Below are 25034 nucleotides of genomic sequence, written 5' to 3'. Positions count from 1 at the left end.
CCGCCCCGCGACCCGCTCCGAGGCAAGGCCTTGCGCATGCTCACTGACTCTGAGCGCCCATTGGGCCGCGCGACTAACCAATGAACAGGCTCGGAGAGAGGCTGTCCAATGAGAGCTAAGCGAAGGCGGGCCTCACGGCGTCACCCCGGAGGTCCCAGTGCCTGGACCCCACCTGGGATGTGTCTCCTGCTGGGGGCTGCGGGCGTCGGGAAGACCCTTCTGGTGAAGCGCCTGCAGAATATCCTTCCGCGCCCCGTGGGCAGGAGGACCCGGGCGGGGCTGGGGTGGGGTGCACACCGTGGCCGTTCATCGCGGCCGTCTGCGTCACTCAGACCCTTGACCGCACGTACAGCTGAGCTCCAGAGATGCCAAGGGCGAGCTGGGAGAGCCTCCGCCCACGCGCCCCACGGTAGGTGCCCGCCTCTCCCGGGGGAAACCCTGCTGCCGGTGCTCAGTGGGTTGCGAACTGCCTTCGGGAGAGGAGCTCCCGCCCGGGACAGCTGCTCTCCCCTCCCCAGAGCCTCAGTTCGCTGTCGCCTCAGGGCCCATCTCTGTGTTTGACGTTGCCTTGGAGTCCCCTGCTGTCCTTGGTGGCGAGCTCTACCGGAGGGCTGGCTTAGCTCCTCCACACCGAGGAGCTGCCGTTCAGGGGGTTACAACGGCACACGGCTTGCACTGGTCTCTGTGCATTGTGGCTTTTTCTACAGGTGGGCACCAACCTCACTGACATCGTGGTCCACAGGAAGATCACCATCCGAGAGCTCGGAGGGTGCATGAGCCCCATTTGGTCAAGTTACTATGGAAACTGCCATTCGCTCCTGGTGGGTCAATACTTAAAGTTTTTTTTTTTTTTTTTTTTTTTCCTTCTTTCTTTCTTTTGGTTTTCTGAGACAGGGTTTTTCTGTGTAGCCTTGGCTGTCCTGGACTCACTTTGTAGACCAGGCTGGCCTCGAACTCACAGAGATCCGCCTGCCTCTGCCTTTTTTGGACAGTTTGTCTGTCCCTGAACTACCAAGTACCGAACCCTGCTTTTATGGAGGCACTGTTGTTCCATGGCTTGGTACCTCAATATGCCCAACATTTCTTGATCCCTCTTGTGGGTCCCATCCTAGAAGGAAGGGGCTCCAGATTCTGGGATGGAGAACTGATGGCCACAGTCGACTGTACTTAAAAAGACACCAGGTCATGTTCATACAATTCCCCTTTGCTGCCTATTTCCTGTTGCTTAAAAACGAGAGTGCTTGCCTAGCTACGCTTGACGCCCTAGGCTCAATCTCCAGCATCATAAAGAAATGATTAGTTTGGTTGTTCAAGACAGAGTTTCTCTGTGTAGCCTTGGCTGTTCTGGACTGTCTCTGTAGACCAGGCTGGCCTTGAACTGGCAGATACCCTCCTGCCTCTGCCTCCCAGAGTGCTGGGATTAAAGGCATGTGCCACTACGCGCCTGGCTAAGAAATGATTGGGTTTTGTTTTTTTGGTTTTGGTTTTGGTTTTTCAAGATAAGGTTTCTCTGTGTAGCCTTGGCTGACCTGGACTCACTTTGTAGACCAGACTGGCCTCCAACTCACAGCAATTCACCTGCCTCTGCCTCCCAAGTGCTGGGATTAAAGGCATGTGCCACCATGCCTGGCTAAGAAATTATTGTTTTAAAAAGTCTTTGCCATCTTGGGATGGCAGAGGCAGGAGGATCTCTGTGAGTTCCAGGCCAGCCTGGTCTACAGAAAGAGTTCCAGGACAGCTAGAGCTGTTACACAGAGAAACGCTGTCTCGGAAAGCGAAAAAAAGAAAAGAAAAAAGAAAAAAAAAGTCATTGTCTTCAAAGGCTAGAGAGATCTCTCAGAGGTTAAGAGCACTGACTGCTCCTCTGGGGGTCCTGAGTTCAATTCCCAGCAACCACATGTTGCTCACAATCATCTATAATGAGATCTGGTGCCCTCTTTTGGCATGCAGGCACACAGACAGACAGAACCTGTGTACTTAATAAATCTTAAAAACAAAAATTTAAAAAACCCAGGCTGGTGTCACAGTTTGGCTGCACTGTGTTGCTGTGCTCTTCCTGAGTCATTTGTGTGGTGTCCATGTGGAGCGTTGCTCAGGACTGTCTTCCAGAGCATGTTTTCCTTTTCCCTAGTTCGTGATGGATGCCTCTAACCCCACCCAGCTCTCCGCATCCTGCGTACAGCTCTTGGGTCTCCTTTCTGCACAAGAACTTGCAAATGCCTCCGTCCTGATACTCTTCAATAAAATGTATGGGGCCGGGGAGGGTGGAGGCCAGGGGATCCCCGGGAGCTGCTGTGCTTCAGTGCAGCTGGGGGTAATCTGTGGGGGGCCCTGCTTTGATGAAGTGCTTCTCCATCTGCAGTGACCTTCCCTGTCACATGACCATGGAGGAAATAAAGTCATTAATCAGGCTTCCAGACATTATCGCTTGTGCCACGCAGAACATCACCACGGTAGAAACAAGTGCCAGGAACGGCACTGGGCTGGCAACAGTGCTGCTCTGGCTCCAGGACCAACACAGATGCAGCAGCTGACTGCATGAAGGAGCATGGCCGACTCACCCTGTGCCTAGGAGCTGAAGGATGCTGATGGCCTAGGAAGGTCTGTTCTGACAGCAGGCCTTTAGGCACCCGTGCAAGGATGCGTGGGCAAGCACACTGTGTAGACGCCACCGTCATCCTGTTCTGACAGCAGCCCGGCAGGCACCCGTGCAAGGATGCGTTGGCGAGCACACTGCGTAGACGCCACCGTCATCTGAAGTATGCTCCCAAGACTGAGGACAGGCTGCAGGCGGCTGACTGCCATCTTCCATCCAGAGAAGTGCTGCTGGGACTCCCACCAGGGAACCCTGCGCTTCTGTCTCTGTGCTTTGTACTGCACAGCTCCGCTGAGCACAGATCTTTATAGTGCAAGCTCTGCCTTCTGAGTGTCTGATATCCTGAACACACTCCCAGAGAAATAGAAAAGTAATGAAAATAAGAACAGTTTCTCAAATGAGAGACAAAAACCAGGCAGGGGAGCTGGAGAGATGGCTCAGTGGTTAAGAGAACCGCCTGCTTCCAAATTCCCAGCAACCACATGGTGGTTCAAAACCATCTGTAATGTGATCTGATGCCCTCTTCTGGCCTGCAGGTGTATATGCAGCCAGGACACTGTATACATAATAAAATTTTTTTTAATGGGCAGGATGTGGTAGTACATGCCTGTGGCTTGATCTACTCAAGAGACTAAATGGAAGGGCCACTGATGTGAAGGGGACGGGACGTGGTGGGGCTTCCTTTAATCTTAATACTTGGGAGGCAGTAGGATCTCTGAATTCTGGTCTATATAGTGAGACAAGGTCTCAAAAAACAAATATGGGGGAGTGACCTCACCAGAAACAAGTGTTTTAGTTGGTTCATTTATTCAATAAGCTTTTTGTGCTCAAAGACGTGTGTGTGGTGGTGTGGTATCAGTTCCCACAGGTGGACAAGAGGAGGCTCAGGTGGACACAGGAGATGGCAACATTCTGCTGGGATTTATAAAGCAGTTTAGAGCACTTGATAGCTTTACCTGTGCGTCAGTGAGATCTCCATCCTCTATACCATCAAGACCTAATTTCTATGTGTGCACCTCAGTACCCACTTGGTCCTGACCCCGCAGTGGCGCTGCCCCAGCCATCCCGTCAATGTCAGGCGTCCAAGATGGCAGCAAAGACCAGAGCTGGGACATGGCCTTCATACAGAAGTGAGGAGTGCAGGAAAACCACGCTAGACGCACGGCTCCTCACCATTAGGCCCAAGGTCTATGGAGAAGGCTTGAGCACAGAGCAGGTCAACAGTCCTTTGTAATGAAGCAGAGCTGTACTTCTGCTGCTCCACACTCACTTTCCTCCCTCCAGGAAGTGCACTGGGCTGGGCTGGGCGAGGGAAGCTTAGCCAGGGTGTATGGGTGCAACACAGGGTGTCGGTTGGGGGTGAGTGTGCAGGCAGCGCACACCCAGGGACAGCTCTGGGGTACTGGTTGAGCTTACTGGGGTGGGGCGGGGACTTTAGCCTCTGGGGCAAGGTTTGTGTGGCCATGTCCAACCACCCAGGACAGCAGTGTTTAAAGCTACTTCATCTGCATACTCAGGAGATACAGGGTCTGAGGGGGGACACTCATAAGGTTGGAGGAGGAGCGGAGCCTGAGAGCTGTCAGGTGGTGAATCCTAACTGCCTGATGGTGGGGCAGCCAGGTCAGGAGGGGAGAGGGAGCCTAGGCTGTGTCCTCAGATGAGGTATCTGGGGCTGAAACTCTCGGCCCTTCCCCCGCTAGCCCTGGGCCATTAGGGTTTAATGAAGGTATTTTGATTAGAAGCAGCGCTCAGTAGATCCTACCTGGAAGCATGGATGTGACTCATAAAAGCTACAGAGACAAAAAAAAAAAAAAAAAAAAAAAGAAAAAGCTACAGAGACTAAGACACGCTCAACTACATGCAGGCATGGGCTCTTTAGGGACAGAGTTCTTTTGTTTTCCTCTTTGGTTTTTCAGAGACAGGGTTTCTCTGTGTAGCCCTGGCTGTCCTGGACTCGCTTTGTAGACCAGGCTGGCCTCAAACTCATAGCGATCTGCCTGCCTCCGCCTCCTGTGTGCTGGGATTACAGGCGTGCGCCACCACGCCCGGCCAGTTAGAGTTCTTCAGTGCAGTTCACAGTTGGCTACAGAGCTGGCCAGTGCTTCAGCTGGATGGTTGCATTGCTCCCCCCCAAAAAAAAAACACCCTCAAAAGCCTACAGCTGATAAGTGGCTCTGGGCCCTGGCCCTAGCCCTGATGGGTGTGTGTCTAAGCACTCAGCTGAGTGTGTCATGTCAGACAGCAAAGGCACAGACTTCAAAGAGAGCAAAGCGTTAATCTTCACTTTGGAAAACGCACATCTGGAAGGAGGGACTAAAGCACTCCCCTCCGCTGCAGCTTTGCTAGAGGAAGCTCCGAAGGCCTGGCAGGGGTCTGTGGGCTCCCCGCAGCGTCCAATCTTAGCTCTTCAGGTCTAAGCAGGTTTTGAGACACAGCCCCTTGTAGTTGAGGCGGCCTCGCGCTGGCTGTAAGTCAGGACTTGCTTGGAACTCCCAAGTCTTCTGCCTCTGCCCTCTGGGTAGAAATATTCCACTGTCCTACCACAGAAGCCTGGCTCATGTTGATGGCGCAAGGCACCCAGCCAGTACTGACACCCCAAGCATCCAAACCAAGCCTGGGCTAGGTTCTGGTCAGCAAGTGCTGACTGCTGGCCCTACCCTGCACTGGGTAAGTCTGCTCTTTCACTGTCCTGAGAGCCTTGCCGTGGCTGCACTGAGCCCGTGGGAGCCTCCTAAGACAACAGACTGACCTACCCCAGCCGCTTCAGGAATCAGCTGCATCAAGGGATTGGGTCCTTGCTACCGTGCTCTTGGTGTCTATCAGCTGAGCCGTGTTTCAGAATGAAGCTAGGCTCTGGGAAGCACAAGCCCTCCCAGCGGTGCCTCAGCCAAGTGCTGGGGAGCCTGCCCTGTGTGAGACGGGAGCCACTGTTGGTCACTCATCCTTAAAGCACCCGGCCTCCATATGGAAAGCCTACACTAAGGCTCCTTTCCGGGGACAACCATCTGCGCACCCGCTCTCTCTTCCCAGGTTAGCAGCTCCCAGGCCAGTTCCCAGGGCAGTGGACCCCAAAGTCTCTGCATCACAGACAAGCCTGGAGCTTCCTCGGGGAAGAGCTACCGGGTGGCTGTCCAGGTGTCACTTCTTGTCGCTGTAGCTTCTTCAGGGCTCTGTAAGCCTGCACAGCCCGCTCCCGCTCTTCCTCAAGGATCCGCTGACGAGCCAGTGAAGTGGCTGGAGCCGGGGACACACCACCAGAGCCCAGAAGCATCTTCAGCATTAGCGATTTCTTGCCAGGCTGAGGAAGGGAAGGTGGCAAAGGGTTTTAGATGGTCCAGCAGCTAATAGCCCCTTAGGAAGGTCCTGGGCCAGGACACTTTTGTTCCCCAGCGGGACCAGGATGGCCCCTGGGACACCCCCACACACCGCATCTCTGCATGTGCTCCTTCTAGGCTGGACTGTCAGCTCTGGGGGCCGCAGCGCAACTTCTCCGAACTTCACAGTATCTGCCGAGACAGTGAACACAAAGCCCGTAACATTTCTGACTCACCCACCCACTCTCCCTTTCTTGAGGGCTACAGAACTCACTCATCCATGGCCCCTAGTAGCGGTGAACCTAGGAGAGTCCACGGGGCCACCGAGGAGGTCTAGTGGGAAGAGCTACCTTTTAGCAACTCCTGCTCCAGCCTTTCCACTGCTCTTGCCTCCTTTTTCTTCTGGGCTTTTTCAAGTCGCCGCCTCTGGAACCTAGGGAAAAAAGCACACACTTTCCAGATTCCTAGGGCTTTGGCTCACATGCCTATAATAGAGAAGGAAGTAGAAAGCAATCCCATCACACCGCTGAGCAGCACAAAGACACGTGTTTCTGTATCAGTGAAGTGAGAACAAGCAATGTGGCTACTCTTGGTCACCATTCTGTTTGAGGCCCTGTCTGGCCTGAATGCACAGCCGGCCGCCTGGACCCTGGAATTACAGGCATGAGCCACCAGCCATGGCTACAGTTTCTTTTCCACGTCAGAAAGCCCAGGCTGATTCTCCCTGAAAAGAGTGTGTGTGTGGTTTTTAGGTTTTGGGGGGTTTTTTTGTTTATTTGTTTTTCAAGGCAGGGTTTCTCCGTGTATCCCTGGCTATCCTGGACTCGCTTTGTAGACAAGGCTGGCCTCGAACTCACAGAGATCCACCTGCCTCTGCCTTCCAACGGGCTTGCTTTGTTTTTTTGAGGAAATCATCCCTCTCCCAGTGCACAAGCCGGGGGTGGCCTGAGCAGGCGGAACCCAGGCTTGTGGTCGGCTTCTCTGGCTGGACACTATCCATATGGACACTACAGAAGCACATCTCAGCATTGTTACAGCGACATTATCCCGTTCGGTGTACAGAACTTGCACAAACAACACAAACTCAAATCTCTCCCAGACCAAGAGGAACACTAGAGACAACCTCACCACTGTGCGGGTGGCAGGCTACAAACCGCCTCACACCGTCACTCCACAGGGTGACCCCCTTGGAGAGAATATGTCTACCACCCAGCAAGTTTTCCTGTAGCAGACCCCAAGCTTCGCTTTTTCCACTTTCCTGCAGCAGTGGAGCCAAGGCAAACACTCGCCCTTCCTGTCCCACTCTAAGACCAGGGTTTCCAGAGTAAAAACAAAACAGAAACAAGATCTTTGAGGCTCCAGCTCCCATGCTGAGAGGATTATATGATCAAAGTTTTAACTTCTTATGATTCTCATGAGTCATCAGATGGGATGTACAAGGCTGACTGCCAAGGCACTGTCACCAGAGAATATAATCAGAGCCCACAGCCCTGCACCACGGGGGCCTCAGTCACCAGAGCCCTCAGCCCTGCACCACGGGGGCCTCAGTCACCAGAGCCCACAGCCCTGCACCATGAGGACCTCGGTCACCAGAGCCCTCAGCCCTGCACCACGGGGGCCTCGGTCACCAGAGCCCTCAGCCCTACACCACGGGGACCCCTGGCCTCAACTCACGCTTTCTTCCGCTCAGACTTCTCCTTCTTGGGAACTTCCTGCACCTCTGGCTGCCGGATGGCCTGGTTCTTGCTAAGAAACAGCACGTGCTGGGCCTCCTGCTCCATGCGCTGGACGTAGGCGGCGTCGGACTCCCCCTTCCTTTGCCTGAACGTGGGGACGGCGATGTCTGGCTCCTCTCCTTTTGCTTCCTTTTCCAACGTCTTCTTGAAAGCCACCTGGGCTGAAGACAGAGGACACCCAGGCTGAGGACTGCGTGGTGGTGACAGGTGAACAGCCGGTGATCATGACCCTCCTATGGCCACAAGAGGGGAAGATCAGGCTTAACGACATGCGCACCCAGTTCAGGGCAGCCCCAGATATGATCGCATGACCTACTGGCTCCCGTCAAAAGACGGCCACTGCAACGCAGGTGAACCAAGGAGCCAGAGAGATGGCACACACCTGGACTCAGGAGGTGGAGGTAAACTGACTTTGAGTTTGAGGCCAGCCAGGGCTACCTAGAAACACCCTATCAAACAAAGATGAAAGATAAAATCTGCCCTGGGCGGCCCTCTTTCAGTGCTCCTCCCATACCTTGCACCCCCAGCACTGGGTCGTGGTGTGCTTCTCCTACTTCAAACGCCTTTAAGGATCTGCACAAAGGAAGGGGTTCAGAGAGAGCTCTGGTGGGGGCCCCGCTGCACATACCATCCCTCTTTCTCCTCTTGTTACTTAGCGGCTTTTTCATCTCCTGTTGGCTCCTCATAATCTCTCGGAGCCGGAAAGGGATTTCTTGCTCATCCTGGTTCTTCGGTTTGCAGTTCACTTTCTTCTTTTCCTTCCTGATAAGATAACCAAGGAGGAGTGTGGCTTTTCCAAAGTACCACATAAGCACAACAAGAGTAAGGACTAAGCCTGTAAAGAAACGGGGCAGGGCCCATGAACAGAGACGGTCCTCTCCTCACCCTCGACCCGGGCTGCCTTGAACTGGATTTTTCTCAGCGTACTGAGGCAAAAGGCGCTACGAAAGCCCCAGGGAGGCTGGCACCCTGGCCTCATACCCGGAACGTGTCCATCCAATACATGGCGGAGCGTGTGCCTGGGCTGAGGTTCCCAACCGGGTCCTCTCCCCTCCCATCCTCTCACACCCACCTACGCTGTCCGAGCCGTGAAGCCGAGCGCTGCTGTCCCTGCGACTGCTGCTGCCTCCGCGCCTGCGGCTGTCCCGGGTCCCCAACGCCGGCCGACCGCCCGGCAGCTTGGACTGCGCGCCCACGCCCCGCCATTGGTACCCTAGGAGCGCCCCGCACGAAACTACTTCCGCCCTCTGGCAAGTCCCGCCCCGTGAGCATCACTTCCGCTTCCTGCCCTCCGTCCGAAGCTCATTGGCCCCGGCGTCCGGACCCGCGGTGGGAATGCTGCTGCTGCTGCAGAGCTTGTCCCGGGGAGGCCGAGTCCTGGCTACGCTGTGGCGCAGGACTCCTTCCCTCCAGCTGAGCGGCAGCCGGGTTGCCGGAAGTCTTTCGCGCAGCCCGGGTATCCTAGGTCCGGGAGGGCGGCCAGCGCTTGGAGGAGTCATGATCAGCGCGCTCACTAAGAGCTCTCTTCAGGTCGGGGCCCCAGAGGAGCTAGTGGGCAAATAAGTTGCAAGAGTCACATTTAGTGACCAGGGTCAGCAGGGAAGGGGACCCGAGGGCCTTTGAGGCGTTAGAGACGAAAAATGGGGTGACCCGATATCCCTTGCGCTTCTCTTGTTAAGTGATGGAAGGATGGAGGGACTGAGGAAGGTGCAGACGGTCCGCATGGTCAGAGACGTGCTTAGCTAGATAGCTGGCTGATGAGGGTCAACCGGCTCCATGGCTTTCCCCTGTCCTATCCAGGATCAGTCATCTGTTTGATCTGGAGTTGTTTCCCGGAGGACCCTTGGCCCTTAACAAGTGTCTTCTCCAACCAACCAGGATGTCTGTTTCCCTACCTGTGGAACGCTATACAGAAGTGAAATATGTAATAGCTTGTTCCATTCCAGTGCGAGGAAGGCAGGCCATTCCCCAGAGCTGGGAACAGCGCTTTACCAGCTTCCTGGGGAGTCGTACTGATTGTCACCTCTTGGCAGGGGACACACCAGTTCTCCATCTGGGACTGCTGCCAGATTCCTCCCCGCGGGAGACACAGGGTTCTTCACGGCCACCATACTCCAGCGCGAGCCACTGATGGCTGCAGAAAGCTGGGCATGGACCACGGGGAAGAAGGTTTCCGAGTGGGTGCAGAGGATGACAGGGAGCCAGAGGCCTCCCAGCCCCAGGGGAGCCTCGTAGGGCCCCCATACTCTCTGCCACCTGAGCTCCAGCCCCCCACAAACTGCTGCATGAGTGGCTGTCCTAACTGTGTGTGGGTAGACTACGCAGAAGCTCTGCTGAGGCACTGCCAGGATGGTGGGGAGCGGGCCCTGGCCCTTCTAGAGGAGCACGTGACCGATGAGAACCTCAAGGCCTTCCTCAGAATGGAGATCCGGCTCCGCATGCAGAACGGAGCCTGAGCCCGCTCACCTGGGACTCCTTGCCACAGTCGAATGCTATGCTTAAGCAGCGACAGGACCACTGCACTCCCTGCGTCTGCCAGGAAAAAGAATTACTGTGTAACAGCTTCACTGCTGAATAAAGAAATCCTCCCTGTCAGGCGTGCGGCAGCCTTTGTGTTGTCTTGTCGAAGAAAGCATTCCTAAACGGGCTGTGTGTCCCTGCTGAGCACTCCTGTGACAGGAGCCACTCCAGGCCCAGTGTGCCTGGGATGTCCTGCTGACGGTGAGCTCTGGTTCCAACCTGTGGTAAATAAGAACCATCCCCTGGGAGGGGCCTAGCTATTCCCTGTCTCCTTCTAAGTCCTGAGGGAGATGTTTCTACCAGGTGGTAGTGAGGTCACCCTCAGATTTCTGAGTACTGCTAGAATAACCAAAGCGGTCTGGGCATTGGGCTCCAGAGCGAGCTGCCAGACACCAGCAAGGACTGAGCTTAAATGTATTTGGGCCAGCTGGAACGATAGCTCAGTGGTTAAGAACTCCACCTGGCCGGGTGTGGTGGACGCCTTTAATCCCAGTGAGGCAGAGGCAGGCGGATCACTGAGTTTGAGGCCAGCCTGGTCTATAAAGGGAGTTCAGGACAGCCAAGATAACACAGAGAAACCCGCCTGTCTCAAAAAAAAAAAAAAAAAAAAAAAAGAAAAAAAGAAAAAAAAAGTACCACTTGCTCTTCGAGAGGTCCTGAGTTCAATCCCAGCAACCACATGATGGCTCACAACCATCTATAATGTGATCTGATGATGCCCTCTTCAGGCCTGCAGGTGTACATGCAGACAGAGCACTGTATACACAATAAAATCTTTTTTTTAAAAAAAGGCACTTGTGTCCACTACACCTCAGTTAAAGGGAAAGCTAGGATTATAAAGTGACTTCCTGTAGGGTTTGGGCTGATGAATAGGGCTTTTTCCATGTTTGGTATTTTACACGGATGACAACATCAGAAAGTAGGGGCACTTCGTTAGTGGTATCATGGACAGACTGTGCATGTCATCCAAAGGACTCAGCTGGGCCCAGGTAGACATGACAGTGTGACGACACTTGTTAGGTCCCAGACTCGTAACTTCTTACTATGGATTGAAAGCACCTCCTTCAAAAAGAAGTTCACAGGACCCAATAGGTAAACAAGACAGGCCCAGAAAGCTCCGAAAACTTGCAAAATACACAGAGCCCTCCCTAAGATAAGACAGTCAGTGAACAGTTTCTGGAAAATAGAGACTGAACTAGCTGAGCTGCCGGCAAGTTGTGTAGAAAGCCCCAGGCACAACCTTTGTGACTGGTCACCCTTCCCCTCTCCTCCCCAGGGTTTCTCTGTGCAGCCCTGGCTGTCTTGGAACTCGCCTCTGCCTCCTCTGGGATTAAGGCGTGTGCTGTCACCGCCCAGCCTGAGTCACCACTCTTGATGGGATGGCTTTCTGGTGATGCAGCTGTCTTTGATCATCCACGCTCCTGTAGGATTCGCCAATGAGCTCACCGGTTCACCAAGCTGGATTTGGGTGGAACCGTTTTCCTGCTGTCATTAGTGCCCTGCCTGGGCTAGGTAGACATTTGTTTCACACCCCCAGGAAATGTTGACACCAGTCGATCCTACAAACGCCAGCATTTCCAGCATTTGGTAATTGTGGCAAAGCCCAGTAATGTCATGTGGTATGAGATGCCGCCAAAGAAAAGTCACTGGCCAGCCCTTTGCCGTGGGCCCAGGTCTGCTCCTGGGCATGTGGCACTCAAGACCTCTGACTCTGCCATACTGGCCTGCGTCTTGTCTTGCCTGCATCAGTTTAATCCCTGGGTATTTGCCACCATATCTATGAAATGCCCCATGGTGGACCAGACACTAGCAGCGTAGCATGCCTCCCACACCACTTCAGTGTAGAAGACAGAGGTCCAACACAGGCGTGTGGGGAGCTGGCTGTGTTGGCACATGCCTGTAATTCCAGGACTTGGGAGGCAGAGGTGGGCAAGGTCTTTGCGACCATCCTTAGCTACGTGGTGGCGTGAGGCCAGCCTGGGGCTACTTAAGACCATGTGTTTAAAAAGAAAAAACAAGGGTCTGCAGAGAAGTCCAGTGGTTGGGAGCTCTGGTTGCTCTTCCGGACGGTCGGGGTGGCAGCTCACATCTCTCTGTAGCGCCGGTCCCAAGGGTTCTGACACAGACATACACGCAGGCAAAAATACCATAAAAACAAACAAACAAACAAACAAACTAATTCTATCCAAACTTCATACAGATGAATGTGGGGGAAGGGGAGCAGGGGAAGCTGATCTGAGGACTCAGCAGTTAAGAACACTGGCTGTTCTTCCAGAGGTCCTGAGTTCATTTTCCCAGCACCCACATGGTGGCTGTCAGCCATCTGTACTGAGATCTGGCGCCCTCCCTCTTCTGGACTGCGGGTGTACATGCAGGCAGAGCACTGTATACATAATAATAAACAAATAAATCTTTTTTTTAAAAAAATGGTGTCATATCCTTGCCTGAAGGGCAACGCTAAGACACTGGAGTAAAATCCTAGAGGACCCAGAGGAGGAAACTAAAGGAAATAGACACAGAAAGTGGACTACACAGAGAGTAGATGCAAAGACCTTAGAGTTGGATGCAAGAGGCAGGGCTGAAAGGCTGCCACACGGAACATCAAGGTTCCTCAGTCCATGGGACAGAAGGTGAGGGGTAAACTCAAGCCGGAGCTGTGTGGAAGAGTGTGCCCCGACACTAGTGAAGCTCATACCGCCCCTCCCTTCCTGGCTACCCCCTGGAGCCAGCTGTCCTTCCTTCCGGTTCTTGACTGCGCCTGAACCCCTTCTGCCTACCCCAACGTCCCAGTCCGTGGTGGCTCCCTCAAGGCCCAGCAACCTGATTAGTGTCGCATGAGAGATGAGAATCATCGTCATAATCCGCTCACCCTGGAAGGATAAATTCCTAGGCCAGCTCTGCTGATCCAGGTCCAGGCAGCTGGCACCCGAGGCTCCCTGAGATCTGCCCAGCGCTTGGTGAGTAGCGAGGAACCTGTGCATCCTGCCACCCTTTCTGACAGTCAGGCATCTGCTCAGTTCGCGCCGGGTGGGGGAAGGCACCAGTCTTTTGCCACCTTGCCTCTGCAGAGCTCTCCAATCCCTAGAAGCCTGTCCCGTCCCTTCCCTGGTCCTTGCCTCTGCTTCTCCACAATGCCAGATGCTAATGCCTCCTGTCACCAAGGCTGGCGACCTGATCATACGACTGAATGGCACCAGCTTTAGGTCAGTCCCGGCTAGGTGGCTCAGACATGGTTTCCATGGCGACAGCACTGACCAGTGGACCTCGGTCAGGGAGCAGCTGCCCACAGGGGTTCACGGCCTTTGGCTAAAGAAGTCTTTTGCCACAGGGAAGTGAGGGACGGCCGCCCCCAGGACAGAGCAGCCTGGTGCCCTAGGGACTAAGCTCCCGAGTCCTGGCTCCTAGGCTGGTGCTTGCTTCAGGCACGGACTCTAAATGTAGAAAGGTTGAGGGGCCATGAGACCGGGGTGTGCGCTGCCTGCAGCAGACTTAGCCTTGTCTGTTTACTGCTCCCGGTCCTGATGTTCTAGCAAACCACTGACAGTGGCTGAAGACTGGACCTAGCACTATGCCCCATAGGACTGAGGGCAGAACAGGGGACCCTGAGCAACACCTCCTGTCTGGGTCACCTGTGTGGCCTCAGAACCGTCAACATGTGAGTGAGGTTCACGCAGCTTCCCCGAGTCTTGCGAGATTAGGAGTCTCCTTCAGGTTCTGAGAGGATTACAGAAAGCTGTGCTCTCCGTAGCCAAGGTCACTGGGGCTTAGAGCTTGCGAGGATGGGCTCTGGGAAGAGGCGGGGAGGGGAGCCCACCCTGTATAGTGTATCTTTTAGGTTGTGGCCTGATACAGGGCAGCATAGGCCAGCTCAGCCACACCAGCACCCTGAGGTAATGCCAAACCCAGAACAAGCCCCACCCGGTAAGCCGTAAGCCGCCTCTGAAATGGAGCCATGAAACCGAGAGGCATGGGCTGGAGATGGCTCAGCAGTTAAGAGCACTGACTGCAGCCGGGCGTAGTGGTGCACGCGTTTAATCCCAGCACTTGGGAGGCAGAGGCAGGCGGATCGCTGTGAGTTCGAGGCCAGCCTGGTTTACAAAGGGAGTCCAGGATGGCCAAGCTACACAGAGAAACCCTGTCTCAAAAAACCAAAAAAAAAAAAAAAAAAAAAAAAAGAGCACTGACTGCTCTTCCAGAGGTCCTGAGGTCAATTCCCAGCACCCCACATGGTGGCTCACAGCCATCTGTAATGTGATCTAATGCCCTCTTCTGGCCTACAGGGGTCCAAGTAGACAGAGCACTGTATGCATAATAAATAAATAAATCTAAAAAAAAAAAAGAAAAGAAAAGGAGAGGCATCCAGCTCAGTCAGTATCCCGGTTCAAAGAGGCCCTAGGGCCTCTCAGTGTTCTGTTTTATGGAGCGCTGTTTATCTGCATCAAGTCCAGCCCGGAGGGACAGATAACAAGCCCCAAACAACAAGTACATAAATATGAAGAAATACACTTAAAGGGGCATGCAAACGAATGAGGACTTTAGCGGGTGGTGGCAGGTGGCGTACAACTCTAATCCCGGCACTCAGGAGGCAGAAGCAGGTGTGTGAGGCCAGCCTGGTCTACAGAGTGAGTTCCAGGCTACATAGAAAAACCCTGTCTCAAAAAAGACTAAAGCCGGGCGGTGGGGCGCACACCTTTAATCCCAGCACTTGGGAGGCAGAGGCACGTGGATCCCTGTGAGTTCAAGGCCAGCCTGGTCTACAAAGTGAGTCTAGAATAGCCAAGGCTACACAGAGAAACCCTGTCTCGAAAAACCAAAAAAAAAAAAAAAGACTAACTAAGCCAGGCGGTGGTGGCACACCACATGCATTTAATCCCACCACTCAGGAGGCAGAGGCAGGAGGATCGCTGTGAGTTCGAGGCCAGCCTGGTGAACAAATTGAGTCCAGGACAGCCAAGGCTACACAGAGAAACCCTATCTCGAAAAACCTGGAAAAAAAAACTGACTGAATGAATTAGAATTTATCAGTATACGATATGAACAAATAAAATAGGACCTGGGACTACAAAATGACATGAGGCAGAGTCAAAGGAAACCTTCCTGAGAAGGGACCAGTGACAGCAACCTGGGGCTGATCATCTGGAAGAGAAGCCAGGAGGATCAACTTGCAGGGTCAGGAGGGAGTGAGTGCCCTTTGTTCCGTCCTCGGAGTCCTCATAAGGCTTTCAACAGAGTGGCATGGCTGGGTCAGGTCCCAGTGGATGTGAAGGAGGGAGGTGCAGGCACAAGCGTGGTCAGTGGTCACCTGCAAGGTGAGGCAGTAAGAAGTCCAGGTTTGGGACGTGTGGCGGGGCCAAAAAAAAGTGGGTTTGATGTGGAGCAGGAGCAGAAGCCGGGTGTGGGGGAGCTGCAGGAGCCATGTATGGCTGCTGGCCGTGGGAGGTGTGTGGCGACCCAGGCAGAAGAGGGAGAATGCTGCAAATCCACAGTGGAGCTGTAAGGCGCTTCTCTGCCGTGGAGACAGCTGTCTCAGGATGGCTCCTGGGTGTCACCCCTCTGCTCCCACGGTTGAAAGGTGGGGTCAAAGGAACTAACGGGTATCTGTCTGGTCTGACCTAGCCTGCATGAGGAGGCCAGCCCAGCCTGACAGAGTCCAGAAACTAAGGGTCACTGCAGTGTGTCTGCCAGCCTCGCCATGAACCTGGAGCCACCCAAGGCTGAGATTCGGTCAGCCACCCGGGTTATAGGGGGACCCGTTACCCCCAGGAAAGGGCCACCAAAGTTTAAGCAGCGGCAAACCAGGCAATTCAAGAGCAAGCCCCCCAAGAAAGGTGTCCAAGGGTAAGCAGCGCAGCAGAGGGGAGCCTCTCACAGAAGGATGGTGGGAAGACCAGGCGGAGGCTGGGGTGGGGCTCTTTGCAGTGTGTCTTCATCCTTATGACTGGGGCCCCAGGAGGGCTGGGGGAATGAAGGGCTCAGGGATATGTGTGCACACCTTCACACACACCTGTGCACACACAGACACACCTTCACGTGCACACCTAGAAGTACTGCGGTAGCCAGTTGTCAGTTGCTCTGACAAAGTGCTGGGAGTGGTGGTGACGCACGCCTTTAATCCCAGCACTCAAGAGGCAGAGGCAGGTGGATCACTGTGAGTTTGAAGCCAGCCTGGTCTACAAAGCAAGTCCAGGACAGCCAAGGATACACAGAGAAACCCTGTCTTGAAAACAACCAAAAAAAAATTTGCGGGGAGCTGAATACTTTATGCAGAAAATATTTGTTGAGCCCACAGTTTTAGAGACTGAAGTTCCAGAAGCAGGCTGGAGTGATTGCTCAGTGGTTAAGAGCACTGGCTGTCTTCTGAAGGACCTGAGTTCAATCCCAGCACCCACATAGCAGCTCATAGCTGCCTGTAACTCCAGTTATGGGGGATCTACCACCTTCCCACAGACACACATGTAGGCACCACACCAGTGCACATAAAATAAAAATAAATTATTTTTAAAAAAGAAAGTTCTGGCTGGGTGTGGTGGCACACGCCTTTAATCCAGCACTTGGGAGGCAGAGGCAGGCGGATCGCTGTGAGTTCAAGTCCTGGTCTACAAAGTGAGTTGAGGACAGCTAAGGCTACACAGAGAAACCCTGTCTTGAAAAACTGAAAAAATAAAATAAATAAATAAATAAATAAATGAAAAAGAAAAGAAAAGAAAGTTCCAGGACTCTGGAACTTTGATAACGACCCTGTGGGTATATTACAACCCTGGCAGGAGTGCTGGAGAAGAGATTATATGTAGACAGAGGAAACCAGAATGCAGGGAGGAGCCAGTCTCTCCCTCGTAGCCACCTTATCTACGGAGTTGTAGCCCTGTCCAGTGAGGCAGGCGCTCTCTCATGGCCCATCACTCTCTACTGGGCCTCTCTCTGCAAGGTCTTCCACCTCCCAAGACTGCTGCATTGGGGCCTGGTTTCCAGCATGCATGCCTTTCAGGACAGACCACAGCTGGCCCCCTGAGACACACGCAGCGGAACTCTCACACCTGCTCACACCTTCCATGTCACACTCCTGCAGAAACCCACAGCCCGTAACCACCCGAGCACTGCCCACGTGTGTCTGGTCTCACCCTTCCCTTCCTGGTCCTCTGCTTGTGAATCTCCGGGAAGCACACTGGCCCCGTGTGGATAGAGGGGAGCCCTCAGATCCTGCCCGGTAGCATATGTAGGGGAGGCACCCTTAAGTCTGGTCTCCAGGGGTGGCTAGACCTAGCCACGTCATCATCCTTGACCACTCTGTCATTGCAGGTTTGGGGATGACATCCCTGGAATGGAAGGCCTGGGAACAGGTATGACAAGCCAGGGTTGTTACATGTGGACAGCCCCACTAAGTCCCCTCCCTTGCTCCCTGGGACGTGCTCCCACAGGTCCCAGGCTCCTCTCTTTCTTGCTTAGCCTGCCTCCCATCCTGTTCCCTATTTCTCTCCCGACATCAAGCTTGGGATCCTACTGAGAGGGACTGTGAACTAGGGTGGGATCACTAGGCACAGGAGGGACCTTTGCTTCTCCCAGCTTTGGCAAGGGGGACCCCTTGAGCAGGGTCCCCGTTTGGGCCTCTCTACAGGAGGCCAGACCCAGAAGACAAAGCTGGTGCTTCCTGCCCGGGAGGAGGATTTGCAATCAGAGAGACTAGACTCTCATCCTAGGCAAACGTGGCTTTTATTTGGGGAGTGAAAAGCAAGACAACAGGGAACGGGGGCGGCGCCATCTTTAATCACACTTTTCCGACAGACATCACCGTTATCTGTCCGTGGGAGGCCTTCAACCACCTGGAGCTGCATGAGCTGGCCCAGTACGGCATCATCTAGTCAGATGCCCGCTGCTTGAGCCCCGCGGAAGAGGCCTGCTGAAGACCCACTCTGCCCCATCACCCTCTGCAAGCCCTGCCTGGGACCCCTGCCCGAGCCCGAGCCTGAGTCCCTAGCCAGGTTGCCCAAGGCCTCTAGGTGGGACAACCTCAGGTCCTGACACCAGCTAGCAAGAGGCCACAGCCTCCCACAGGACGCTCTGCTGGCATGAGGTCACCGGTCAGCAGAAAGAAGGGAGGGGACCTAGCCACACCACCTGTCCTCCTTGTGGCTGGAATGCAGGAATGGACTCCCCATAACTGCCTCTTCTGTGGCTAAGAGAGTCCCTCTGCCTTGCGGCCCTCCCAGATGGGATGGCACCCTGTCCTGGGTGGAGTGGTGTCCTGGGTGTCCCGCCATTACACTAACCTCCCCAACATACTCCTGTCCCTTGTTCCTATTTCAAAATAAAATTATCGCGTCCTTGCTTATCTGAAGTGCACTGATGGGGGCAGGTGTGCCTGTGGTAGGGTCCTTTGTCAGCTCCCTGGAGGAAGGGCTAGGGCAGGTGGAGGGAGGAGAGACTGGCCAGGAAGAGAAACAGAGCATTCCCATGGGCGACATTCACCACAGAGGCTTGGCTTAGAGGTCCTGGACATCATATGATCCTGGCCACGACACTTTGGTGGTTTTAGTCAGTGAATCCTAGACAATGGGAAAGGACAAAAACTGGAAACCTAAACACAGGCGTCTAATAAGTAAGTAGCCCCCCACCCACCCCCACCCTCCCATACTCCCCACCCTCCCATACTCCCCACCCCCCTCCCACCCCCACCCTCCCAAAAACCGCCCCACCCCCCCACCCCCGCCTTAGGTCAGCCCTACTGGCTTGACTGAGGAAAGACAGTCCTAGCCACTGTGAGATCAGCAGTTCACTATGCAAACATGAATGTACACACCGACCAGCAAAGTCTTCCTCCTACCAACAAAGCTTCCTAGAGGGTGTGGCCTGGCCTTTGCAGAGCATCTAATCTGGAAGACCAGAAAGCAGGAGGAGGAGCCTATGAGGAGCCAGGAGCGATGAAAGGAGGCCCTAGTCCAGTCAGGGTGAGACACAGCTCAGAGCTGGTGGCTGAGGGAGGGAGCAGGACCCCCAGGCCTTCCTGTCATCTAGTGGGAAGCAGGTGAGCTCAGACACAGGCCATGGTGGCCTTTGCAAAAACCAGCCTTGGGCTTAGACGGCTTCTGAGTAGGAGTGAAATTGTGAAATTGGGGCAGGATAGAGTCCACCAGGGTGGGCCTTGGGGACTGACAAAATAGATGCAGCAAAGAGGCCATGGCCAGGAGCAGAAGCCTAGGGGTCTGTCCCACGGGAAGTCACTCTGACACTTCTCTGGAAGGTGAGCAGAGGCCTGGGACTGCCTCAGAGTCTTCTCAGCTCTGCTCAGTGGGAGGGTGGTGCTAGCAGCTCACAGCGGGCAGGGTCAGTGTCTTCTGTTGCCTTTTGGGCAGCTGTTGAGAGCCCTTAGCAGGCAGGTGGCCAGCAGGAGTTCCGTCCCTTGGATCATGACCACAGTGATGGCACAGCCTCCTATGGTCTGCATATGCCCTCGCAGCCACTCTTGCAGTACAGGCCAGCAGCCCTGCAGGTGGACTGCTTGTCCAGCTGCACTCAGGTCCGGGTGCAATGCCCCGAAGCCACACTGAGTGTTCACTGACGCTCCCTCTTCCTGGGGGTTGATGCAGCAGGAGGCAGGAAGGCCACAGGCTTGCACCCCGGGAGAGCTGCAATTAAAGGACCTGCGGGACAGAGAAGGTTTAGTTTTGGAGAGAAGGCCTGCCTTCAAAATCCGCCCCCCTTACACACACACACACACACACACACACACACACACACACACACACACACAGACACACACACACACAGACACACACACACACACACACACAGAGGCCCCCAGTTTCTGTATTGCGGTGCAGACCAGGGGTGGAGTGTCTGTCTTGGCAGGCAAAAAAATGTTTAGTGAGGAGGTAAGAAGACTTTGCCCCATCCACACTGTGAGTTTATTTGAGCAGACAGTGTGAGAGAGGAAGTAGATTAAGCTCCTGTAGAAGCTTCTAGAATGGGCTGCAGTAAGAAGCAGTTTTTACCGGGCAGCAGTAAAAGGCTCAGAGATATGAGGAGTTTCGTGGTGGCTAAGGAGCCTGAGCTGCAGTTTTCCACAGGTCTGGACCTTGCTGGCCCTGACAACCACCAACAGAGAGTACACTCTGTGATCAGGCCAGTTCTTCCAGTAACCTGGGGGTGCTTTGCAGGGTGCCAGGAGCGTGGCAGGCACAATACGTTGCAACTATGTTGGGAACAAGTAGCCAGTCTTTAGAACCTCCTCTGTCTCCACAGCTTCAGAGGCTTCCAGAAGGAGCATACTTTTATCCTGGAGGTTACAGCAAGGACAGGTGCTGCTCAGGGTGTCTGTGCATTGGAGGAAGTAGACAAAACAGGGACCCTCAAGTAGTACATAAAACACTGTGTCATGCATAAATTGGCACTTTAATCACTCGCATGAACACATACGTAGAGACCTGTGGAGTCATAGATTAGGTTAGCCCGAGCTAACCTAAGGGGTTTTTCTTGACACTGAAATGATCTGAGATTAAAAAAAAAAAAAAAGTTTCTTTTTGGGTGTCTACTGCTCGGCCTCTTTATTAAGGCCCCTACCTGGAGGGACAGTGTGGAGAATGGAAAAGCTGAATCTGGGCCCTAGGGTCGGCCAAAAGTTGGGTTCATTCAGGCTCAAGACCCCAGGCAAAGGCAAGCTCCCCACCCTTCGTGAGTAAGTGCACACACTTGCACGTCTATGTGTGCACGATGTATGTGTGTGCCTCAGTGTGACACTTCACTGCGTGTTTATATAAGAGGGATATGTGAGAGCATAGGAGCGTGCGTTTGCACGCACACGAGCGCTCTTGTGTACTGGTATGTGGAAACAGGAGTGCAAGGCATGTGGTTGTATGTGCACACAAGGACATCCACATACGAATGCCGATGGTCAAGTGAGGCATCCAGACCTCTCCTCTTATTTATTTATTTATTTGGTTTTTCGAGACAGGGTTTCTCTTTGTAGCCTTGGCTGTCCTGGACTCAGCTTTGTAGACCAGGCTGGCCTCGAACTCACAGTGATCCACCTGCCTCTGCCTCCCGAGTGCTGGGATTAAAGGCGTGTGCCGCCACCACCTGGCTCAGACCTCTCCTGTTCTCACCCGGGTGGAGTGTGGTGGGGACACTCACAGGTTCTGTTGCCAGTCCTGGTAGGAGGCTACCCCGCAGCATTGCAGCCCCAGCTGGACTTGGTCGAGGAGGAAGTGCAGGTCTGGGTCATCCCAGTAGTGGACGATAGCCACCTGAAGGGTGTACTTCAGGCTGTCCTGCAGTGGACTCCACAGGGCTACCACGAGAGCCCCTGCCAGGGCTTCCAGTGCCAGGCAGGAGAGGACAGCCCCACAGTAGCAGCGCAGTAGGCAGCTGTTCTCACAGAGAGCGCCCAGACATCCAGACAGGCTCACCACGCTGACCACCAGGCCTCCCAGCACCAGCACTAACATGGGATCGGTCGGCAACGGTCCATCCCAGTCACTCCCCACAGACCTTTTAACAGCTAGGCCCCAGAGCCCTGCAGCCAGGGCCAGCAAGGCCAGCAGGGAGAAGAGGAAGTTAGAGAGGAAAGTCAGATATTTGATACAGCTGCTCCCTAGGGAGAGGGGGAGGCAGGAGACCCTGCCTTCCCTCCTGGCCCGGTGCTTTGCCCCAGGACAGCATCCGCAGCCCCAGGCCTCTTTACAGTCTTTCCAGAGTGCTGGACCTGGGCTGTTTGCAGCAGGCCAACCGTTCCTGGTGAGTGGCTGCTCCTGGTTGCCAGTGTCCTGCAGAGGAAAAGGAAACTCAGAGGATGCATTGGTGGGACCTCGGCCACTCAGACGCCACTCAGAGTCTGGGACATCCACCAGGGAGTAAGGCCTTAGCAGAGAGGGGCCAAGAGGACAGGGTGGCGTAGGGGAAGCTTGTGGGAAGAAGTAAAGACGTGAAGAGTTGGACATCTGGGGACCTGTGGCCTTGTCCTCCTTAGGCAGGGAGAGTCCTAGATCACTGTCTTCCGGGGTAGGTGTGTGACTCCCACTAGGACAGTGTGATGGCAGCACCATGGAAAGTCTATGGTAAAGACTGGGCAGGTCAGCCAGATGTGGTAGCTCAAGCTTTTAACCTCAGCACTAGGAGGCAGAGGCAGGTGGATCTCTGTGAGTTCGAGGCCAGCCTAGTCTACAAAGGGAGCCTAGGACAGCCAAGGCTACACAGAGAAACCCTGTCTCAAAACAAATAAACAAACAAACAAAAAACCCAAACAACAACAACAACAAAACTCCAAAACCCAACAACAACCAAAACCAAAACCAAAACCAAAACCAAAATTAGGGGCTGGAGAGAAAGTGTAGTGGTTAAGAGCACTGTCTCCTCCTCCAGGGTTCAATTCCCAGCAATCACATGTGGGAATTGGACAAGGCTAGCTTCCCTGAGCAGAAGCCCCCTCCCTGCCCTATGCTCAATCAGCTTGAAGTCAACTTCCTTGGGAGCTAGACAAGGGACTCGTTTCTGTGAGATCCAAACAAAAGCTCACCATATCAGATTAGGGCCAGCTTCCCCTTCCCTACTTGTGTGGGAGACCTTGCAGTGTAACAGCTACAGCAGATGAAATGTCTAGATAAGAGTCCCCCTGCAGGGGCTGGAGAGATGGCTCAGAGGTTAAGAGCACTCATTGACTGCTCTTCCAAAGGTCCTGAGTTCAATTCCCAGCAACCACATGGTGGCTCACAACCATCTATAATGAGATCTGGTGCCCTCTTCTCACATGCAGGTGTACATGCAGGCAGAGCACTGTATATATAATAAATAAATAAATCTTAAAAAAAAAAAAAGCGTCCCCTGCAGCATGACTCAAAGCTTCTCTGCCCGGTACCTTATCAATTAAGGCCAACGTCCCCTATGCCCCTTACCCAGTTATGTGATGCCAAGGCTGGGAAAGTCCCGCTTGTGGTTTCTGCCTTTAAAAACCTTGTACTCTAAGGAATCAAGGCCGCCCACCTTCCTCTACGGATGGCTCTTGCTCGAGTGCAAGATCAATAAAAAAGACCCTGTTGCCGGGCGTGGTGGCGCACGCCTTTAATCCCAGCACTCGGGAGGCAGAGGCAGGCGGATCAAAGTGAGTCCAGGACAGCCAAGGCTACACAGAGAAACCCTGTCTCGAAAAACAAAAAACAAAACAACAAAAAAAGACCCTGTGTACATTGCGTCTGGCTGGTCTCTGGTAGTTTGTGAGGTTTCCTGACTTGGGCATTTCAGGCTCACAACCACCTGTACTGGAATCTGATGCCCTGGAGTGTACATGCAGATAAAACACCCATAGATAAAATAAATTAAAAAAAATTTTTTTTTCCGAGACAGGGTTGCTCTGTGTAGCCTTGGCTGTCCTGGACTCACTTTGTAGACCAGGCTGGCCTCGAACTCACAGCGATCCGCCTGCCTCTGCCTCCCGAGTGCTGGGATTAAAGGCGCGCGCCACCACACCTGGCTACGCACTCCCTTTCTTCCACACGCTTGTGAAGCAGAGAGCAGCTGCGGTCTTGCCCAGACTTGATATTCATGGGTCAGGCTTTCTGTTCCTCCCACACAGCAGACTCATGGCAGACGGGTCTGTTTCCCTGCGTTTGGAATCAGTCTGTAGTGGCCCCGGCAGTGACTTTGTGCAGCCCCAGGAGGGACTTTCCCACCCAAGTCAGAAGTGCAGGCCGCCTAGGACGGGGTGCTGATCCTGTGACCACTCTCCTGCCCTCTTCTGTGAAATCAACCTTGATTTCTCTGCATCGTTTCAGACCCACCAAATGAACCTAGGCCAAGTGTGGACACTGTGCTGGACCTGGTGCAGAGGATCCAGGTGTGATAGTCTGGGCGCTGCCAAGCCTAGCTTCCTGGGCAGAGAGAGAGAGAGGCAGCCACTAGACAGAGGCAGCAGCCTGGAGGAGGCAGATGTGAGAGGCCCTCTACAGGGAGGTTTTTCTAATGACAGTTTGACTTGGGAGTGACATCCCGGCCCCACCAGGGTCATGCTGTTCCTTTCATGCCCGCTTGTCTAGGTGCACGGATGGCTCCTTCACCTTAAATTTGCAGCGGAATGTATGTTGGCTGGAGTCTGTTGGAGCGGGTCAGCCCGGCAGAGCCTACTTGGCAGCGTTAAGACCATCTGAGGCCACGGAGTCCGAAGTCAGCCTCAAATGTCACTTGCCCTGACCTGCTCAGAGTCAGTGCTTTTCTCAGACCTCTAGGAGACCTCCACCGAGGCTAGCACCCCAGTGTACACACAGGTAAGGGGAGCCATCTGGTTAGTGAAGCCCCACCCCAGTCTGAGAGTCACCCATTAGCATCTGCTTAATGACAGATCCTAGCACACAGCCAGGCTGGGGTGTGTGTGTGTGTGGGGGGGGGCGGGTGGAGCCAGGAGTCAGGTAGACTATAGCCTGGTCCAGGGGCCTCCCAGAGGACCGTAGGGCTAAGAAACATCACCACCCTGAGCTAGCTCACCTGAGACAGCAAGGGGCTGCTTTCTCCTTTCTCCATCCTCCACATGGATTGAGAAAGCTGCAGAGACAGGTGGCTGGTGCCTCTCTGAACGGGTTGCAGTCCTGGTGTAATGGCCTCCCCCTGGCTTCTCTGTAAACTGTGCAACCCAGGCCTGGATAGCTGCAGGCCCCACCCACACAGCCATCACAGCCAGGTCATGTGAAGAGTCACACTTTAGAGCTCAAGGCGGGCTCTGGCTTCTGCAGCTGCAACTGCTTTTTCTTCTTAGCCTCTACTTCTTGGCCTTGGCTCCGGGGATCCCCTAATGTCTGCACAACATGACTTTGGTAAGGTGGCTCCGTGCTCGGCTCAGGGCCGTCACTATTAAGTCCGGTTGTGGCCTCAGTCTGGCAGGCTCTGCTGCCG

At 54.1% G+C, this 25034-nt stretch overlaps 5 protein-coding genes across 7 annotated transcripts; 3 read left to right on the top strand and 2 right to left on the bottom strand.

The window, feature by feature from the left end:
* The first annotated feature begins 132 nt into the window (after positions 1-132).
* Arl16 (ADP ribosylation factor like GTPase 16) lies at positions 133-2581 on the top strand. Of its 2 annotated transcripts, XM_051159209.1 has the most exons (5): positions 133-222; positions 353-409; positions 708-821; positions 2132-2247; positions 2363-2581. In XM_051159209.1, the coding sequence occupies exons 1-5, from the start codon at positions 178-180 to the stop codon at positions 2532-2534; spliced, it is 504 nt and encodes a 167-aa protein (XP_051015166.1). In that variant the 5' UTR covers positions 133-177; the 3' UTR covers positions 2535-2581. The 2 variants fall into 2 exon arrangements, 1 of the variants encoding a protein (XP_051015166.1); XR_007832050.1 differs by lacking the exon at positions 2363-2581 and having other exon boundaries at positions 145-222; positions 333-409; positions 2132-2254.
* A 2876-nt stretch (positions 2582-5457) lies between these two features.
* Ccdc137 (coiled-coil domain containing 137) lies at positions 5458-8852 on the bottom strand. Its single transcript, XM_051159305.1, has 6 exons — positions 8719-8852; positions 8275-8408; positions 7585-7807; positions 6261-6343; positions 6023-6102; positions 5458-5894 (listed from the first exon to the last, which is right to left on the bottom strand). Exons 1-6 carry the CDS (start codon positions 8850-8852, stop codon positions 5679-5681), a joined length of 870 nt encoding a protein of 289 aa, XP_051015262.1. The 3' UTR covers positions 5458-5678.
* Positions 8853-8951: 99 nt separating this feature from the next.
* Positions 8952-10125, top strand: Oxld1 (oxidoreductase like domain containing 1). The gene is made up of 2 exons (XM_051159203.1): positions 8952-9176; positions 9680-10125. The coding sequence occupies exons 1-2, from the start codon at positions 8982-8984 to the stop codon at positions 10100-10102; spliced, it is 618 nt and encodes a 205-aa protein (XP_051015160.1). The 5' UTR covers positions 8952-8981; the 3' UTR covers positions 10103-10125.
* Positions 10126-13022: 2897 nt separating this feature from the next.
* Pde6g (phosphodiesterase 6G) lies at positions 13023-18243 on the top strand. 2 transcript variants are annotated; one of them, XM_051159207.1, is made up of 4 exons: positions 13023-13123; positions 15783-16004; positions 17463-17503; positions 17946-18243. In XM_051159207.1, the coding sequence occupies exons 2-4, from the start codon at positions 15859-15861 to the stop codon at positions 18020-18022; spliced, it is 264 nt and encodes an 87-aa protein (XP_051015164.1). In that variant the 5' UTR covers positions 13023-13123; positions 15783-15858; the 3' UTR covers positions 18023-18243. The 2 variants fall into 2 exon arrangements, with proteins under 2 accessions (XP_051015164.1, XP_051015163.1); XM_051159206.1 differs by lacking the exon at positions 13023-13123 and adding an exon at positions 13816-13877.
* Positions 18244-19483: 1240 nt separating this feature from the next.
* On the bottom strand, positions 19484-22096 carry Tspan10 (tetraspanin 10). The gene is made up of 2 exons (XM_051159304.1): positions 21291-22096; positions 19484-19801 (listed from the first exon to the last, which is right to left on the bottom strand). Exons 1-2 carry the CDS (start codon positions 22094-22096, stop codon positions 19486-19488), a joined length of 1122 nt encoding a protein of 373 aa, XP_051015261.1. The 3' UTR covers positions 19484-19485.
* Between the last annotated feature and the right edge of the window lie 2938 nt (positions 22097-25034).

Source organism: Acomys russatus, chromosome 16 (assembly GCF_903995435.1).
Source record: "Acomys russatus chromosome 16, mAcoRus1.1, whole genome shotgun sequence".
In the NCBI taxonomy this organism is placed as follows: Eukaryota; Metazoa; Chordata; class Mammalia; order Rodentia; family Muridae; genus Acomys; species Acomys russatus.
Note: the sequence above shows the minus strand (reverse complement) of the source record. Positions and strands in the feature narration are given on the sequence as shown.

Excerpts from the sequence above, each read along its gene's own strand:
- Arl16 (XM_051159209.1), top strand. The coding sequence starts at position 178 with ATGTGTCTCCTGCTGGGGGCTGCGGGCGTCGGGAAGACCCTTCTG. Across the intron at positions 223-352 it reads GCGTCGGGAAGACCCTTCTG|CTGAGCTCCAGAGATGCCAA; the intron begins GTGAAGCGCCTG and ends CCGCACGTACAG. Across the intron at positions 2,248-2,362 it reads CTGATACTCTTCAATAAAAT|TGACCTTCCCTGTCACATGA; the intron begins GTATGGGGCCGG and ends CTCCATCTGCAG.
- Ccdc137 (XM_051159305.1), bottom strand. The coding sequence starts at position 8,852 with ATGGCGGGGCGTGGGCGCGCAGTCCAAGCTGCCGGGCGGTCGGCCGGC. Across the intron at positions 8,409-8,718 it reads TCACGGCTCGGACAGCGTAG|GAAGGAAAAGAAGAAAGTGA; the intron begins GTGGGTGTGAGA and ends TTATCTTATCAG. Across the intron at positions 6,344-7,584 it reads AAGTCTGAGCGGAAGAAAGC|GTTCCAGAGGCGGCGACTTG; the intron begins GTGAGTTGAGGC and ends TTTTTTCCCTAG.
- Oxld1 (XM_051159203.1), top strand. The coding sequence starts at position 8,982 with ATGCTGCTGCTGCTGCAGAGCTTGTCCCGGGGAGGCCGAGTCCTGGCT. Across the intron at positions 9,177-9,679 it reads TCACTAAGAGCTCTCTTCAG|GGGACACACCAGTTCTCCAT; the intron begins GTCGGGGCCCCA and ends ACCTCTTGGCAG.
- Pde6g (XM_051159207.1), top strand. The coding sequence starts at position 15,859 with ATGAACCTGGAGCCACCCAAGGCTGAGATTCGGTCAGCCACCCGGGTT. Across the intron at positions 16,005-17,462 it reads CCCAAGAAAGGTGTCCAAGG|GTTTGGGGATGACATCCCTG; the intron begins GTAAGCAGCGCA and ends CTGTCATTGCAG. Across the intron at positions 17,504-17,945 it reads AATGGAAGGCCTGGGAACAG|ACATCACCGTTATCTGTCCG; the intron begins GTATGACAAGCC and ends CTTTTCCGACAG.
- Tspan10 (XM_051159304.1), bottom strand. The coding sequence starts at position 22,096 with ATGTCCAACTCTTCACGTCTTTACTTCTTCCCACAAGCTTCCCCTACG. Across the intron at positions 19,802-21,290 it reads CAGGACTGGCAACAGAACCT|GTCCTTTAATTGCAGCTCTC; the intron begins GTGAGTGTCCCC and ends TCTGTCCCGCAG.